Raw genomic sequence first — 17,681 nt, forward strand, 5'->3', positions numbered from 1 at the left:
TCATGAGTACTCTTTCAAATTACTTTTCAGAAATATTTCTGCTATTACTACTAACAATGCACTGTGTGATCTTTAAAATTAGGTTATTATAGAAAGACCTAAATCATAGAATTTCTGTAAAGATTCATTGTTTCTCTCCAAAAGTTCAGACTTTGAAAACAAGGCATTTTCATATTTTTAACTGTTTGCCAAACATTTAGTACTTTGACTTGTGATTAGAATTAATGTTGTTTTGTAATCTTTCACAATATAAAATACTTCCAGGTGAATTGAATGCCTTAGTAGAGCTGTATCCAGAAAGTTAAAGAGGAGCTGCAAAATTTTTTAATTTAGAATAAAATTCTTAAAAAAATGCTGTCTTCAGAAACTGTAAACCACCACCCAGTGTATCAATAAGGTATTATTGTGGCCCTCCAGTGGCTGATGGAGGAACTGCATGTACCTTGCCAGTATCTTGAAAGGTGGCTTCCCTGGTGGTGCAGTGGGAACGAATCCCCCTGCCAATGCAGGAGACACAAGAGATGGGGGTTCGATACCGAGTCGGGAAGATCCCATGGAGGAGGGCATGGCAGCCCACTCCAGTATCCTTGCCTGGAGAATCCCATGGACAGAGGAGCCTGGAGGGGGTACAGCCCATGGGGTCACAAAGAGTTGGATACAACTGAGCGTGCACGCACATCTTGAAAGGTCCAGAAAAATACTTTTGAACCTTCCAGATTTCCATTCTTTTGGGAGAATTGCTTGGTCATCTTCATTATCACAGGTACAATTAATTGTGAGAAAAGAAGAGCATTTTTAAGGAAATAGGTCAAGAGAGAATTTCAGAGGCCAGGGTTTTCTGAAGGTCTGTAGTAAGAACACTTTAAAGCTGCAAACAGCCATCTCTGCAGTAGCACCTGGTGATAAGACACGCTGGGCCCAAGGCTTCATCTAGAATTCTCATTCCTGCTTCTGCGGGGAGAATGGTTGGCATGGAGCGAAAACAGGCGTGGGAGGGTGACCTAGGGGATTGGGATGTGAAAGGGTACCTGGCACAGTAAATGTGGATTAAAAGGGAGGTTATAAACGTGTGGAAGTGAATTTGTTATTTTTAAAAGAAATTCTGATCATTGCATAAATTAATTCCTCCTTCCAAAGCTACTAAAGCACTTTTACTCTTAAGTTGAAAAAAACCAACAGTACAGGCTGAGCTGTGTGTGTGTGTGCGTGTGTGTGTGCATATGTGTGTGTGTGTGCATGTATGTGTGTGTGTGTGTGTGTGTGTGTGTGTGTGTGAAGAGAGTGCCACCCTCCACTCCCCTGAGAGGGCAGTGTGAGGAAGGCACTCCTGCTGTGTGCGTCACTCTCTTGTTACCATTAGTTACCAGTAGGGACAAGGGATGTTAACAGTTTGCACTTGAGGAAAGAGTGACCTTAAAAATGCAACATTGTGTTGTGTGGGCAGTGGACACCTCTTAGCTGATGGAAAGTTCCTCTCTTTTTGCTATAATTATACCATTTTATTTAAGCACATGAATAGCCAGTGACTGTTTCCCTTTTCCTACAGGTCATGAGCATCTTAGAAGCATTTGGACATGCCAGGACCACTCTTAATGACCTGTCCAGCTGCTTCATAAAGTATTTTGAACTACAGTTCTGTGAGCGGAAAAAGCACTTAACTGGAGGTAAGTGTAAAATTTACAAGGAGACCTCAGGAGCTACAAGAAGGGGTCAAAGACACACCGAGCATGCAGCAACAGTGACTGGTGTGTGTGCGTGTGCGTGTGTGCACGTGTGTATGTGCGTGTGTGCATGCGTGTGTGTGCATGCACACGTGTGTGCACATGTGTGTGTGTACATGTGTGTATGCGTTTGTGCTTGTGTGTGTCCGCGTGTGCATGTGTGTGCGCACGCATGTGTGTGTTCGTGTGTGCACATGTGTGTGCATGTGTGTACATGTGTGCGTGCATGCACTTGTGCGTGTACAGTGTTTCAGCGTGCACATCCAGGGTGTCAAGTTATGAGTTCTAAAATTATTGCAAATTGAAAAATATTCTGAAATGCAAGGTGAACCTTTTACCACAGTGTTTGTACAAATCGTATGATATGAAACCAAACCAAGCCGAAATGAATCACACTTGCCAAACAGACGAGCAAACTAAAATACTCTAAATAAAGTATAACTTGAGTATGTAATTCCTTCAGGCAGCATACATTGAAATCTATTTTTAATAGCACTGAATCTGTATCTTAAAATGATTGAATTAAAACAGGTCAAAAATCAAAGTAATCACTCCACTAATCCCAAACCTAACTGTTTCTAATTTTATTTATATATTTAATGTATATTTTAAACAAGCAGTTCCTGTTTAAAACCCAACTAATTTAAAATGAACTTAACGATTTTATATCTTTCAAATCAAAAGAGAGTACACATCCAAATTAATACTGTGAATACAACTGTATATAGAGTGCCTGAATCTACTTGGAAGAATTATTAATTTTCAAAATTTTGTAACAGCTGTCGGCACAAAAACAATCTCTAATTGTAATGACCTTTTAAATAGACCAGTTTTATTTGGCGTTTCAAATTGCCCCATCTTCCCTTCAGGAAACAAAAGTTACTTCTGACCAAAGCTTAGAAACAAATAACCTTTTTTTGTGGGCTTCCCAGCTGTCTCAGTGATAAAGAATCCGCCTGCCGGTAGTGGAAACGTGGTTTGATCCCTGGGCCGGGAAGATGCCCTGGAGAAGGGAATGGCAACCGACTCCAGTATTCCTGCCTGGGAATCCCACGGACAGAGGAGCCTGACGGGATACAGTCCATGGGGTCACACTGAGTTGGACACGACTGAGCGACTAAGCAACAACAAACCTGTATTTTGCATTTAGCTTATGTCTAAATCCCATTATGGCTAAATGAAATTTGGTAAAAAAAAAAAAAATGCATAAAAGAAGTAGGGAAGGATAATTTTAGCTGTTAAAGTTAGAGGTTTAAAATCTGCAATAGGAAAATTGTTGTTTTGTTTTCGATATTTTAATCCACTGTTGAGAGATCTACTTGGAGGTCTGCCATTTAGGAAAACCTCAGAGGACAGATGTCTTACGCATCAGACCCTGGTTTTCACAGCTTCGCTTGTGACATCCCAGTGAGGACATGCGTCCAAGTGAAGGGATCACTGCATTTAGGAGCATTAATTCCTCCTGAGCTTTTCAGGCACCAGGGCTTGGAGCCACAGAAGCTGGGAGCTCAGGGGTTCCAGAAGCCCCGTGTTCCAGCCCCTTGTCCCTCCAGGGGACCCAAAGATAAGCACAGGGCATGATCGGGAGCTTGTTAGAACTGCAGAGTCATACTCCACCCTGAGCCTCAGGACTGGGAATCTTCAGCAGGATTCCCTGGCAATTCCCACAGACACTGACGTCTGAAAGCAGTGGTTCTAACCCAGCCCGACTCCGGCTGGACACTCGGGTTTATGCACGATTCCCTTGGAGGAGATGCAGCGTCTTCGTGATTCAGTATTCCCTTTGCAAGATGGAGATACACCGAGTGGCTTCTGACGGTCTCGTTTAGTCGCTTAGTTGTGTCTTTGCGACCCCATGGACTGGAGCCCTCCAGGCTCCTCCATCCGTGGGAATTCTCCAGGCAAGAATACTGGAGTGGATGGCCATGTCCTCCTCCAGAGGATCTTCCCGACCCGGGGATCGAACTTGGGTCAGCTGCGTTGCCGGCAGACTCTTTACCATCTGAGCCACCCGGGAAGTCCTTCTGACGGTCTTATCCATTCCTCACTTCGTTTACTTTTTTTCTGGATAGAGTTTAACACGCCCTCTTCAGGCACGTTAATTTAGAAGATTAGCGTCTGCCATCCAGACAAGAAGTAGCAGGCTTTCCAGGGGAGCCTTGTGCTAAGGAGCAGGCGGCCCCGCAGAGCTGCCGCGCAGTCAGACCGCCTCCCAGGCTGCAGGCTGGGACGATGAATACTCCCGCGGGCGAACCGGAGGCACTCCTGGAGGCTGGGATACTCCTGGAGGCTGGGATACGCCTGGTGCCGGTGCAGGGCTGAGGGCATCAGTGTGTTCTCAGCCCGGCCTGCAGCTGAGCGCCTCCTCCTAGGACCGTGCTGGTCCAGGCTCCCACGGGGGAGGTGCCCCGAAGGCTGCCCTCGCCCTGTGCTTCTCCTCCATCCTTTTCTGAGGCTCACCCTCAGTCCTGTCACCTGTGTTTGCTGGGCAGCCTCCTGCTGCGTTCGTTTTAAAATGTGGCAAATTGATTTTGAAGTAGTTTTATATATATATATATATATTTATATATTTAATTTGAAGAATAAAACAACTGCTAATGAATAAAGAAGCATATAACTGGTGCTCGTGGAGGCTACATTAATAGACGCTTAACGCCTAGGACAGGAGTGTTCAGGGGAGGCTGAAAGGAGCAGTCTGTGGGCTCAGATCTTAGTTTTACTCTGTTTAAGAGGAAGACGAGGAATGTTCAGAGGATGCTTATCAGGAGAGGGAGAGTGCCAGGCCTTCTGTGTTTGGAGTGAACTGTGAAGAAGCTACAGGGTACACTGCAAAGCCGAAGGCTCGAGCGAGTTGTGAGGAGTGTCTTCAAATGTCCACCCCCCACGGGGAGAGCGTCTTGAACACAAAGACGGATTCTTTGTGCGGCAGAGAGTCGGCCGAGGTTCCAGAGGAGGAGCCTGCTCGTGACTGCGGTGCGCCGTCTCCCACCCCCTGGAAACGTTCAAGCAGGACGCAGAGCAGGAGCTAGCGTGCTAAAGACCATCCAGCCTGCGATGCGGAGCTCGGACCCGGGGATGCTACGGGCCTTCCCCCTGCTCCACGTCCTCTAGGTCCAAATGAGTGGTCTGTGGTAACACTGATGAGATCTTCTTATGCCAAGAAGCGCGGCTCGTTAGCACTGCTGTCCCCCGGTGCTGGCGGCATGGGATACGCAGAGTCGACAGGAGGAGACGGAGGTATGAGTGACCGGAGCCGCTGTAACAGCACCACGCCCTGGTGGAGAGCTCTCCTCCACAGTTTTGGAGGCTGCGAGCCCAGATGGAGGTGCAGCAGGGCCGAGCCATCTCGGATTCTCGGGGAAGATTCTGTCCTTGGTTTTCTGGCTGACCCTTGACTTGTGGAGACAGCGCCCTGCCCTGCTTTCTCGCGGGGGTTCTCCCTGGGTCTCTTTTCTTCTTATAAAGACACCAGTCATGTTGGATTAGGACCCATTCCGCTTGGTACGTTTTATCTTTCTAAAGAACAGTTATTCTGCGTTTTACTGGATGATTCTGTTTATACCGATGTGTTGGGTGTTCGCTTTGAAGTCAGTTGGATTGCGTCCTGCTTCTCAAGGCCTGCAGGGCCGTCCAGGGGCTGAGACGTGTCTTCCTGACTCTCTTCCCCACCAGCATGTGTTATTGTGAGCATTGCTGCATCCGCGGGGTCTAGCAGTGCGTCTGGCAGAGTCAGTGGACAGTAGATCCAGAGTGAGCAAATGAATCAAGAGTGGAAGGAGCTTATAGAAGTAACTCTAACAGAGGATTAAGACTAGTAAAGCTCTAAAGGAATGTCGGGCTTCCCAGGCGGTTCAGTGATGAGTAATCCACCTGTCAGTGCAGGAGACATGGGTTCGATCCCTGGGTCAGGAAGGTCGCCAGGAGGAGGAAATGGCAACCCGCTCCAGTATTGCCGCCTGGAGAATCCCACGGCAGAGGAGCCTGGCGGGCTACAGTCCACGGGGTCGCACAGAGTCAGACACGACTTCACAGCTGAGCACACACAAAGGAGAGTGGTTACGAGTCTCTGTTGGATTCCAAAGAGTGGCTGAAGCTGACGGTCGCGCTCAGCTCAGACTCCGCAAGTCCCGGGCTCAGTTCTACCTCTGTCCCTATTTCTGTGACCTGGGTCAAACCCCATAGAGGCTCTAAGCTTATTCTTAGGGTGGAGAGGTTAGAGCTGAGACCAGCAGAGCCTGGACGAGAATGGGTGAGTGTAAGATGCCAGGCCCGGAGAGGCTGCTCTGATCTGGAAACCCCGTGCCTCTCATGCTGGCCTTGTCTCAGCCGGAGTGTGTCTGCCAGCGCCTGCTTTCAGATGAAACCTCACGCCCGGGGCCCAGTGCTGAAGTGTTTTCTTTTCTTTTTTTTTGTGAGACACGATTCACCCCACAACAGAGAATAAGGGCAGATCTATTGTGTTCGTCTTTACTCTTCAAAATTATTTTCAGTCTAAGAAAAAGTATCATCACCACCTCCAAACACAGGCACTTTCTGAACACTTCAAGAAACTGTAAGATCTGACTTTTGAGTTTTGAGTAACTTCATCACCAAGAGCCCTTTTTCTGAATGAAAACTCTAAAAGGTATTAATTTAATTCGCTTTACATGGTTTTTAAAGGGAGCTGAGTTATTCAAATTAGTCCCGGGTAAAAGTCTTCTGAATTTTAAGCATTCACTAAAATAGTTAATCAAACTGGAGTAAGGTTTTTACACCTCAATTTAGATTAAATACATGTAGGTTACAGGTTCATTTTATGCTTTATAGAGTCAAACACAACTCAGCAACTGAACAGCAATTTCCTTAAATTATGAACACATATAATAGTTGTAATGATTTTATTGTTGTTGTTGTTCTTTAGTTGTTAAGTCGTGTCTGACTCTTTGCGACCCCGTGGACCGCAGCACACCAGGCTTCCCTGTCCTTCACTGTCTCCTTGACTTTGCTCAAACTCAGGTCCATGGAGTCGGTGATGCCATCCAGCCATCTCATCCTCCGTCATCCCCTTCTCCTGCCCTCAATCTTTCCCAGCATCAGGGTCTTTTCCAGTGAGTGAGCTCTTCACATCAGGTGGCCAAAGTGTTGGAGCTTCAGCTTCAGCCTGTCCGATGAATATTCAGGGTTGGTTTCCTTTAGGAGTGACTGGTTTGATCTCCTTGCAGTCCAAGGGACTCTCAAGAGTTTCCTCCAGCACATAATTCGAAAGCATCCATTCTTCAGCGCCCAGCCTTCTTTATGGTCCAGCTCTCACAGCCGTATGTGATTTTATTATATTGGGAATGCTGTCTTACTCACTTAAGGGTGACAGATGCTGTCTGTTTCCTTTATTGATACTATTTTGATACCTCTAGAACGCCAACTCCTTGATCAGGCATTCAAACACAAATTAGTAACATAAAAAATACATGTCTCAGTTTCATGAAGCATCTGCTACAGCGAAGTAAGGATTGTTTCTTAATTTGAAGAAATTTTCATCAATAAATGACACTGTGGCCTGGCTTTTAGCCCAGGGTTTCCCCCCATCTGGTTACTTATTTGACAGTATGATCTTTCTAGGTTCCCTGAGCCTCTCTTCCGTCAGTGGTTCCCTTAACACCAAGGGCATCTTCCTTCTTGGAGGAGAGGGAGGGTTCTCTCCCCCATCTCCTTTGATCGTGGTCAAATATGGGTACAGTTCTATGAAATACTTTCACTGCGTGTTATATATAATCTGCCAACATACATATTGACATGTGTGTTTTCGGTTGTGAAACTTTCTGGAAGACATGCTCACATAGAGTTCTGAAAATGTGGAGGATCACAGGCATATTTCCAGTCAAGACTGTTTCTGACATAAAACACTTTTAAAAGCATACAAGTCTTGAAAACTCGAGAAATAAGTAGGAACTTTCTGTCCATGCACACTTCCGTGAATGAGTCAGAAACCGTTCTAGCTCCAAAACCTATCCTTTTCCTTTCAGTATTCCAGTGTCATTTCAGGCACAACAAAAAGGGCTGCACTTGCCCCGCTTGGAAGAATATAAGAGTCTCATGAAAATTTGAATTTTTGGTTGTTCTGTGTTTTCTTCCATCTAAAAGCTCCTTCAAGATGGACTTAAAAATATATATATATATACTGATCAGAATTCTGCTAATCCACAGCAATTTTATTCACTGCTGGAGATGAGCTAACTAGGATGATTACTAATTATTCCATTTTGGAAAGATGAAGTGTATTGATGTCACTTTATGATGTGGAATTTGATTAGTTCTGAATGCTGCTTTAAATTAAGCTTGTGTGTTGGCTTGAACAAACGGGCATCAAGTCAGTCTTTTCTCTGAGGATAGAAGCTTGATGATCAGAAGGATGAATGAAGGCCCTCCGTTTTCACCTGGCATGTCTTTAGTGCCCAGAAAACCACAGTAGGGACAGCTCTGACAGTTTGTTTCCTAGGAGTGCAGGTGTTAGCCGTTAGCTACTTCAGGGTTAATACTATTAATAACCAGTGGAACTTGTTTTCAGGATTTTGCTTAAGAAAGAAAAGTAAAATTTAATAATTTAGACCTCGACTTGAAATTTACCACCTGATTCAATACTTATGGAAAAATGGAAAAGAAACTATACCACCTCTTTCTAATTTTATCACTTTTGGGCTTTAATACCACTAATTAAAGGGCTATTTTGAAAGAGTCTTTCTTTATGCACTCATGACAACCTTTCTAGTAGGTGAGACAGCTTTTCTTAATAAGATTTATGAATTTTGAGACTTTTAAAACACTGAACATCATTCTGAGACTAAATTGACCACTCACAAAATTTACAGGAATAAAGCACTGAAGAAGTGATTCCATTGGTTCACTTGGATTCACTGTATAAAACCAAAGATTGGAGACCACACATTTTTGCTTTTAGAGACTGGACTGTAGAATAATTAGTTGCAAACTCATTATATGAGTTGTTTATAGTTCAAATGTAGGGGAAATTGAATTTATTTGCCTTCCTAAAACTGCTATTAGAATCCAAAAAAAATATTGATCATAAATTTTTGGTTCCAAGTGGAAAACTATAGTCATTCACAATTGCATCTAAAATTGAAATGTGCAACTATTTACTACCATTCACACTGGTGAGAATAAACCTAAATTCAAATGAAAAGCATACTCCAGAAACAGTGGAATTGTCAGCATGTCAAATATAAGTCAAAAGTTCTGACCGACACCAGAGTCTGAATTTCCAGCCCCATCTTTGAAGCAGAGTCAAGGTTGTCACTCCCTTGTTACATACTTTGGTCATTTCCCACCTACTTTAAATGGAATTTCATCATCTACAGTCTGTGACATCTACTCGATTTCATTAAAATTAAAGATTTCTGTTCTATGAAAGATACTGTTAAGAGAATGAAATGGTGAGCCCCAGGCCTGGAGAAAATATTTGCAAAAGACATATCTGATGAAAGATTGTTGTCTGAAGTCTGTTCTCTAGGTTGGCGTGTCTGTTCCTGCCCTGCATAGGTTCGTCAGAACTGTTTTTCTAGATTCTGTATGCATTACTATACAAAATTTGTTTTTCTCTTTCTGACTTATTTCACTCTCTACAATAGGCTCTAGATTCATCCACCTCACTAGAATGAACTCAAACATGTTCCTTTTTATGGATAAATAATATTCCATTGTGTATACGTAACTTTGTGTATATGTGCATTGTGTATATGTGTAACTTCTTTATTCATTCATCTGCCGAGGGACGTCTAGGTTGTTTCCACGCCCTAGCTCTTGTAAATGATGCAGCCACAGAGGAGGGACTTTGGACCCAGTGGGGGAAGGAGAGGGTGGGGCAATCAAGAGAACAGCGTTGACATACACGCGCTCTTGCGTGTAAAGCAGAGAGCCAGTGGGAAGGTGCTCTGGGCACGGGGGTCCGCCTGCTGCTCTGTGATGAGCAGAGGGTGGGGTGGGCGGGTGTGGGGCGGAGGTCTGGGGGGGACTCGTGTACGTGTGGCTGATTCACATTGTATGGCAGAAGCCAACCCAACGTTGTAAAGCAATCATCCAATTAAAATGAAAAAATTAAGACAAGATTGTTGTCTAAAATATATGAAGAACTCAATATTTAACAGCAAGAAAACACCCCAGTTTTAAAAATGGACATCTGAACATACATATCACCAAGGAAGACAGACGAATGGAAAATAAGAATGTGAAAGAAGTTCTGCGTTATCTGTCACCTAGGAAGTGCAGATTAGAACAAGGGTGAAGCACCATCACTCACCTGTGAGAATCGCTCAAATCCCAAACACCGACAACATGAAATACTGGCAAGGAGGTGGGCGACAGGAACTCTGATCTGTTGTTTGTGGGAACACAAAACGTTCCGGCTACTCTGGGGGACAGTTTGGCGGTGTGGTCCAAAGCTGATCGTAGTCTTAGCACACGATCCACGAAGCACGTTCCTTGCCATTGACTCAGCTGAGTTGAAAACTACATCTCCACGTAGTGTAGACACGAATGTTCATCATCCCCAAAACCGGAAGCAACCAAGATGTCTTTTAATAGGTGATTAGGTAAACCAATTGTAGTACATTCATTCAATGGACTAGTATTGACTGATAAAAAATAAGCTATAAAGCCTTAAGAGGACAAAAAAGGACCCTTAAATACGTATTTTTATGTGAAAGAAGACAGTCTGAAAAGGGTACTTACTGTGTGATTCCAACTATGTAACATCCACGAAAAGGCAAAGTTGTGACAGTGCAGAGATCATCGGTTGCCGGGAGCTGGGGAGAGGGAGGAGTCAGGAGGTGTGTCAGTGACTTTAGGGCAGTGAAGCTGTTCTGTATGAGGCTGTCATGGTGCACACATGCCATATCGCTGTTCCGTCGCTCAGTCGTGTCCAGCTCTCTGCGACCCCAGGGACTGCAGCACGCCAGGCCTCCCTGTCCTTCACCGTCTCCCGGAGCTTGCTCACACTCATGTCCATTGAGTCGGTGACGCCATTCAACCATCCAGTCTATCCACATGATGTATATATTTCTCAAAACCCGTAGAACTGTATAACACAAACAGTGAATACCAATTTAAATTACAGACTTTAGTCAATAATAGTGTATCCATGTTGGTTCATTCGTGTTAACCAATGTACCACTCTAATGCAAGATATTAGTAAGAGGGGAAAGAACTTATTAGGGAAGGGAGAAAGGATATATTGGAACTCTCGGTACTTTCTGCTTAATTTTTCTGGACCCAAAAAGTTTCTCTGAAAATAAAGTCCATTATTTCGTTTTTTAAAAAAGTCTTTGTTTGAAAAGAAGTTGCATTCTTGTCTCTTCTGATTAATATGTGTGGATGTACGGACCTGAAACTAATAATGCCATTTAACAGAATTCCTCTTCTTTTCTTTAACCAGCCAGAATTTTTACGTATATGCTAGAGAAATCCAGACTTGTTTCACAGCCTCCTGGCCAGAGCAATTTTCTCATCTTCTACTTGCTGATGGACGGATTATCTGCTGAGGAGAAGTATGGACTGCACCTTAATAATTTACATGCCCATCGGTAAGTGATTATGTATCTTCAGTTTGATAGTTCTGCCTTCAAAATGTGGTTGCGTTTTAGCAGTCTTAGTTTCTTCTTATTTTTCAGAGAAGAAATGGTGACTTCTTTTAGGAGAATAATTGGATACAGTGCTAGATTTGAACTATCTGTGTAAAAGGATTATTATCATTTATTGAGTGTTTAGGTGAAGTTTGTTGTATGTGTATTATCTTAATATTTCTATTTTTCTAGCTTTCAGGTCAAAATAATAGATTAGCACATGTATGAGCATTAGTGTTCCTTTGGGATATTTTGGATGTAACGTTGGTTGTGAATTCCTAATTTGGGGTCATCTTTTGAAGATCCCCTGGAGAAGGGAAAGGCTACCCACTCTAGTATTCTGGTCTGGAGAATTCCATGGACTGTATAGTCCATGGAGTTGCAAAGAGTTGGACACGGCTGAGTGACTTTGATTCACTTCACTTTGAAATAATGGGACGTGATATTTGAGCAATTATGGTGCATTAGGAACAGATTCGGGTAATAACGGCTTCAGATGAACCGTACACCCAAGCTGGGGGCCCTGATTTTCTGCAGGGGAGGCAGACCGTGTTTGTTAGCATGAGGGGGCCTTGCTCACAGGATGGCCGCGCTGGGGGCGTCTTTGCGATGCATGCGTTTCCACCGGCCGCCTGACCCCGTGTGTCTCCCTGCAAGGACGGGCCCACACTTGGAGAGGATGTGAATGAATCAGCAAGGAGAGTGAACCCCACTCAGAGGAGGATGGGGGAGAGAGCGGGCAGAGGGTGGTGGGTGGGCAGGTCCAAGCCCAGCGCTGAATTCCTGGCCAAGCGGCGAGGAGGAGCCACGCTCTGATAGAGCTGCGCGTCAGCTTCAGACGTCCTGAGTGTTGGTTCACTGGGCGTTTGTTGCCGAATTCAAGAAGAACGGTGAGCTTGTGACTTTATGAGAACTTTTGTGAGAGAAAATAAAGGATGCGTGGGGAGGAGGAGGGCCTCCCACGTGGCGCTGGTGATAAAGAACCCACTGCCAACGCAGGAGAGTGAAGAGACCTGGGTTTGATCCCTGGGTGGGGGAGATCCCCTGGGGGAGGGCACGGCTACCCCCTCCAGTGTTCTTGCCTGGAGAGTCCCATGGACAGAGGAGCCTGGCGGGCTGCAGTCCGTGGGGTTGCAGAGTCGGACACGCCTGAGCAACCGAACACGCATGCACAGTGGGGCATGGCCAGAGGACCAGTCACGTTTGGGAGCAGACACGGAGGTGGAGGGGCCCGGTGCCTGCGCTGAGGGGGTCTTTCCCAGGCCCCCTGGGGTCTCCATGGAGCTGGACCCCCAGACCTGTCCGGGAAGGGACAGGACCACATCTGTGGAGGGGAAGGAGGTGTGGCCTGCACCCGGGGGAGGGGAATGAACTGGCCTTATTCTAAGATTATTCTAGATTATTATTTAATGACAGCTCTCGTTCGGTTTCTCTGGAACTGTTACGTCCAACAGTACAGATCCCGTTTATCATGTTGAACTGAGACATAAAGTGAAGAAGGCCTTATCAAAATTGTTGTTCACAGTGAGAGATTGTTTGGAGATTTACTGTCCCCCCAAAACAAGAGAAATTCGGAAGAGAAAGAAAACACTGATATTGAAGCATGATAGCCCAGACAAAGGCAATTTTAAAAATAGAAACTTTTTTGAAGCTCCAATACTTTGGCCACCTGATGTGAAGAGCTGACTCATTGGAAAAGACCCTGATGCTGGGAAAGACTGAAGGCCGGAGGAGAAGGGGACGAGGGAGGATGAGATGGTTGGATGGCATCACTGACTCAATGGACACGAGTTTGCATAAACTCCGGGAGACAGTGAAGGACAGGGAAGTCCGGCATGTTATCTGGGGATTTTTCTAATCAAATCGCCTCGTTTCCTAAAGGAAGAAATCAGACCTGGAGGTGCAGGGCGCTCTGTACTGAAGTGCATATACAACAGCAGTCGTGAGATGACCCGTTCTTGAATCACTCTCTGTTTTTCTACGTCGTACATCTCTGACGGGAGGGAATGCATCCGACTGGGGCCTACTGGGGTGTTCCGGGCCGCCTGTGGGGAGGAAAAGTCTTGGTTGTTTGCATTCCTCATCCTTCCTTCCAGCAAAGGCTCAAAGCTGACGACAGACCATTGCGTCAGATGGTGCGTCTGCCTGTGTTGGCGTGCGTGCTTGGACATGCGTGTGCCTGGCATTGCGGACGCAGAGCCGCTGGGGAACAAAAGGCAGCCGTCTCGTCCAGCATTCAGATACAGTTCAGCCTCTTGGTCTGTGGTTTGGACCCCGCTTTTGAAGTGTGAGAGCGTGTGGGAGAAAACAAGCGTTTCTTTATTGACCTCCGCTCCAACATCCGTTTCTCTTTGCAAAAGAGAGCTTGGAATGGCTGAGGCCATTTAGAAAGTCAAACGTCAGGGCTTGCTTTGTGAGAAGGCCCAACAGGAAAGAACTCAGCAAAATCATGAATAATTCAAGTCTCTTGAACAAAGAAGTTATTTTATTAAAATGAATTATAAATATCTAACAAGTGCAAAACAAATTCCTCAATAAAAATGTACACCGCCACTCCAGATTCATAAAACATATCCATTGGAGCATTTCTACAATGACAGTTCCACAGAAAGAGTATTCTTTAATAGCAAGACAAGCAATTTTGCAAGTTATAATGCCTTATGCATCCCGATATTTTTGTGATTTGTGTCATGCGGGTCTTTTCACAGTCACAGCGTTCGTGGGTTTTCTCACCTTTACAGTCCTGGTCAGGCTTAAGGAGCTTATATTTGTACTGGGGTATATCATCTTTGCTTGGTGATTACATATATTAAGTACCAGAGTTTTGTAAATTGTTTGACTTGCTCACAATCAGTAGTATTAATAACTTATTAGCTTTCTAACCGTTCACAATTTGATGATCTTTCTGAGTTTCCTCCTTAAGGAATTCATAGGTAAAGGATATCACTATATAGCTATATTTATATAACTATAGATTGTTCTATAAGCAATATATAAATAAACAATATTATCATCACACCTTCTTATCTGATTTTAAGAGATATTGATATATTGTCAAGTAGAAAAAATCAGCATCTCCTTACCATCTAAATGTCCTTTTGCTTATTCAATGCTTATTCCATAATGCAACTTGTCTTGAGATTTTGATGAGGTATGTTGAATCTTTAACGCAAACATTGCAAACATTTGCAAACCTGCCTCCTTAAAATGCATCTTTTCTTTATTACTACCAACTGATTACCTACAAGAGACATATAAATAAACGTGGCACAGGAGTTGTAAGCTGGGGACATATCCAAGATTCATCATGTGTCCTTGTGTGACCAGAACTCCAAAGAGAAGAAAGGATTATTTTAACTGATGCTACTGATCCTACTGCAGCTAAAGCTACAGAAGTGTTTTTGTTTTTTTTTTTTCTGGTTCTGGTTTGGAACTAAAAGTTTTCAGAGTCTCACATGAAAATTTATGGAAGTTTATTTTAGTGTTAAATGCACCTAAAATTGCTGTCTTGTTTGTAAAATTGGAACAGTATCTAGAACAAGCAGATAGCACTCTTTTGTTTATAGAATAGACACGGAGCAGATCTAGACATCAAATCTTATAGCTTAACTGCATGAATGCAATATTTATAACACTTTGCCTAGAATCTTCCTGGACAGGTGGTTTAACCAACGACCACCGGAAAAATGTCTCTGGACCCTGACATTTTGAGCAGCAGCAGTAAGTTGCATCACAGACAACTACCACTAGATGGCAGACTCGCCACAAAGTCGGACTGCCAAAATACACGCCTATCTCCATCATTAAAGGTTTCTTTTTTTTTTTTTCAAACTTACTTATTTTTAATTGAAGGAAAGTTGCTTCACAGTAAACCTACGGCTTCCACGTGAGTCAGCCAGAGGTATACGAGTGTGCGCTCCCTCTGGAGCCTCCCTCCCACCTCCCACCCCTTCCCACCCTTCTGGGTTGTTACCGAGCCCGGGTTTGAGTCCCCTGAGACACGCAGGAAATTCCCTTGGGCTGCCTGTGTTACACGTGGTGGTGTAGATGCTTCCATGTCACTCTCTCTACTCGTCCCTCCTCTCCTTCCTCCCCCACCCGTGTTCACAAGTGCGTTCTCTGTGTCTGCGTCTCCACTCTTGTCCTGTAAACACGTTCGTCAGTACCAAGTTCCTAGGTTCCGTGTATGTGGTTAATGTGTGATATTTGTTTCCCTCTTTCTTATTTCTGTCTGTGTTATAGAGTCTAGGTTCACCCACCTCATTAGAACGGACTCAGATATGCTCCTTTCTACGGCTGGGTAATATCCTATTGTATAAAGTGCCAGTTTCTTTACCCATTCACCCGCTGATGGGCATCTGGGGTGCCTCCATGTCCGAGCTATTGTCGGTTATGCTGCAGTGAATGTTGGGGTACGTGTGTCTTCTTAGTTTTGTTTTCCTCCGGGTATACGCCTCGTAGTGGGATCGCTGGGTCCTATGGTAGTTCTACTCCCAGCTTTCTGAGGAATCTCCATAGCGGCTGTATCATTTTCCATTTCCACTGACAGTGCAAGAAGGTTTCCATTTCTCCACACCCTCTGCAGCGTTTATTGTTTATGGGCTTTTTTGGTGATGGCCATTCTGGCCGGTGTGAGGGGATATTTCATTGTGGTTTTGATGTGCACTTCTGTAATAATGAGCGATGTTGAGCATCTTTTCATGTGTTTGTTAGCGGTCTGTATGTCTTCTTTGGAGAAATGTCTGTTCAGGTCTCATGGCCACTTTCTGACTGGGCTGATTGTTTTTCTGTCGCTGAGTTGCGTGAGCTGCTTGTGTGTTGGAAGGAACCCTTTGTCAGTCTCCATGTCCAGGCTGTGCGGCCTTTGGGCTTCTGTCCTTGATGGTACGGTTGAGCCAGTGCTGTGCGTAGGCTTCGTGTTGGGAGTGGTTTGTGTTTGCATCCGGTGGGGGGAGGTGAGTTTTGGGGGTTTTCCCCCTGATGGGTAGGGCGGTGGGGGGAGGTGAGTTTTGGGGGTTTTCCCCCTGATGGGTAGGGCTGTGTGAGGTCGTGTGTTTTGGGTGTCCCTGGTAATCCTGGCTGCCGCTGGTTGCATTTGTGTTCTTGTCCTGCTTGCTGTTCAGGTGAAGTATCTTGCCCTGAGTCCTGCCAGCAGTTGGGTGATGCCAGCCCTTGTATACAGGCGGAGGCCTTTGCCGCAGTTCTCACTAATTAATGCTCCCCGGGGCTGGGAGTTCTCTGGCAGTCGAGGGTCTGGGACTCAGTGCTCCCACTGCGAAGGCTGGGGCCCGATCTCTGGCCAGGGGACAAGACTCCACAGGCCACTTGTTGTGGCGTTAAAGGGATTAAAACAAACGTAGCGTGCAGTAGTGGTAAGGAACTCGCCCGCCAGTGCCAGAGATGTAACAGATACGGGTTCCATCCCTGGGTCCGGAAGATGCCCTGGAGAAGGGAATAGCAGCCCTCTCCAGAATTCTTGCCTGGAGAATCCCACAGACACAGGAGCCTGGCGGGCCACAGTCCATAGGGCCGCAAAGAGTCGGACACAACTGAATTGACTTAACACAGAAACAAGAAACTAAAGATGACCCCCAGACAAATGGTGAGTACAGAATCAAGCAAATAATAACAAACATAATGGAACATGCACACACACATACACACACACAAACAAAACCAAAACAGTCCAAAGGAAAGAAAGTGTGAGAAACTGAGCCAGTGAGCAGAGGAAACCAAAAATGATATCGACCAATTAAAAAAAAATCTAAAGCACAAACCAGAAAACCAAAGCAAGGTGCCAACTGGGGAATAAAGCAGAGAAGAGAAACCAAACTAACAAACACGGTGGAAAAAAGAAAGAAAAATAGGAAAGAAAAGGGAGAATAGAAAAGCAAAGTTAAATAGAAGTATATAAGAAAAGGTTTATATGCATTAAAGAATATCTACAGCAGGAAAAGAGCAATAAGAAGACACACAAAAAATATTTAAAAAATAAATTTTGAAAAATTAGAAGAAAAAAGAACAGAATTGCAAAAGTCCAACTGAGAGGCAAAAACATATAAAGAAATTAAAAACGGGATTTTAAAAAAATTTCTCATAAGTTTAAATAGAGTTATTAGAATTAATAAAACCAACAACCACAGTAACAGAGGAAAAAAAGAAAAGGAAGAATAAAAAAATCCAGAACCAAACAGAACAAGTCAAAATTAAGAAGAAGAATATGAAACGTTTTTCTGAGATGTCAGCGGTCCGCGTCCTTCCCCTCACTGAGTCAGAGTCCACCATCCCTCCGAGGATGCCCTCCAACTCCGGGCTGGTCTCTGGAGCTGCTGTGGGGCAGCCCGGAGTCTCA

General features: G+C 44.7%; 1 protein-coding gene across 1 annotated transcript in view; it reads left to right on the plus strand.

Annotated features, from left to right (window-relative positions):
- Positions 1–17,681, plus strand: part of MYO16 (myosin XVI) — a 372,035-nt gene that overhangs the window by 128,835 nt on the left and 225,519 nt on the right. Inside the window, exons 14-15 of the mRNA XM_065901993.1 lie at positions 1,547–1,664; positions 11,143–11,290. Of these exons, the coding sequence (XP_065758065.1) occupies positions 1,547–1,664; positions 11,143–11,290 (266 nt within the window). The remainder of the gene's footprint in view (positions 1–1,546; positions 1,665–11,142; positions 11,291–17,681) is intronic.

The sequence above is a fragment of the Muntiacus reevesi genome, chromosome 11 (assembly GCF_963930625.1).
Source record: "Muntiacus reevesi chromosome 11, mMunRee1.1, whole genome shotgun sequence".
NCBI lineage: Eukaryota > Metazoa > Chordata > Mammalia > Artiodactyla > Cervidae > Muntiacus > Muntiacus reevesi.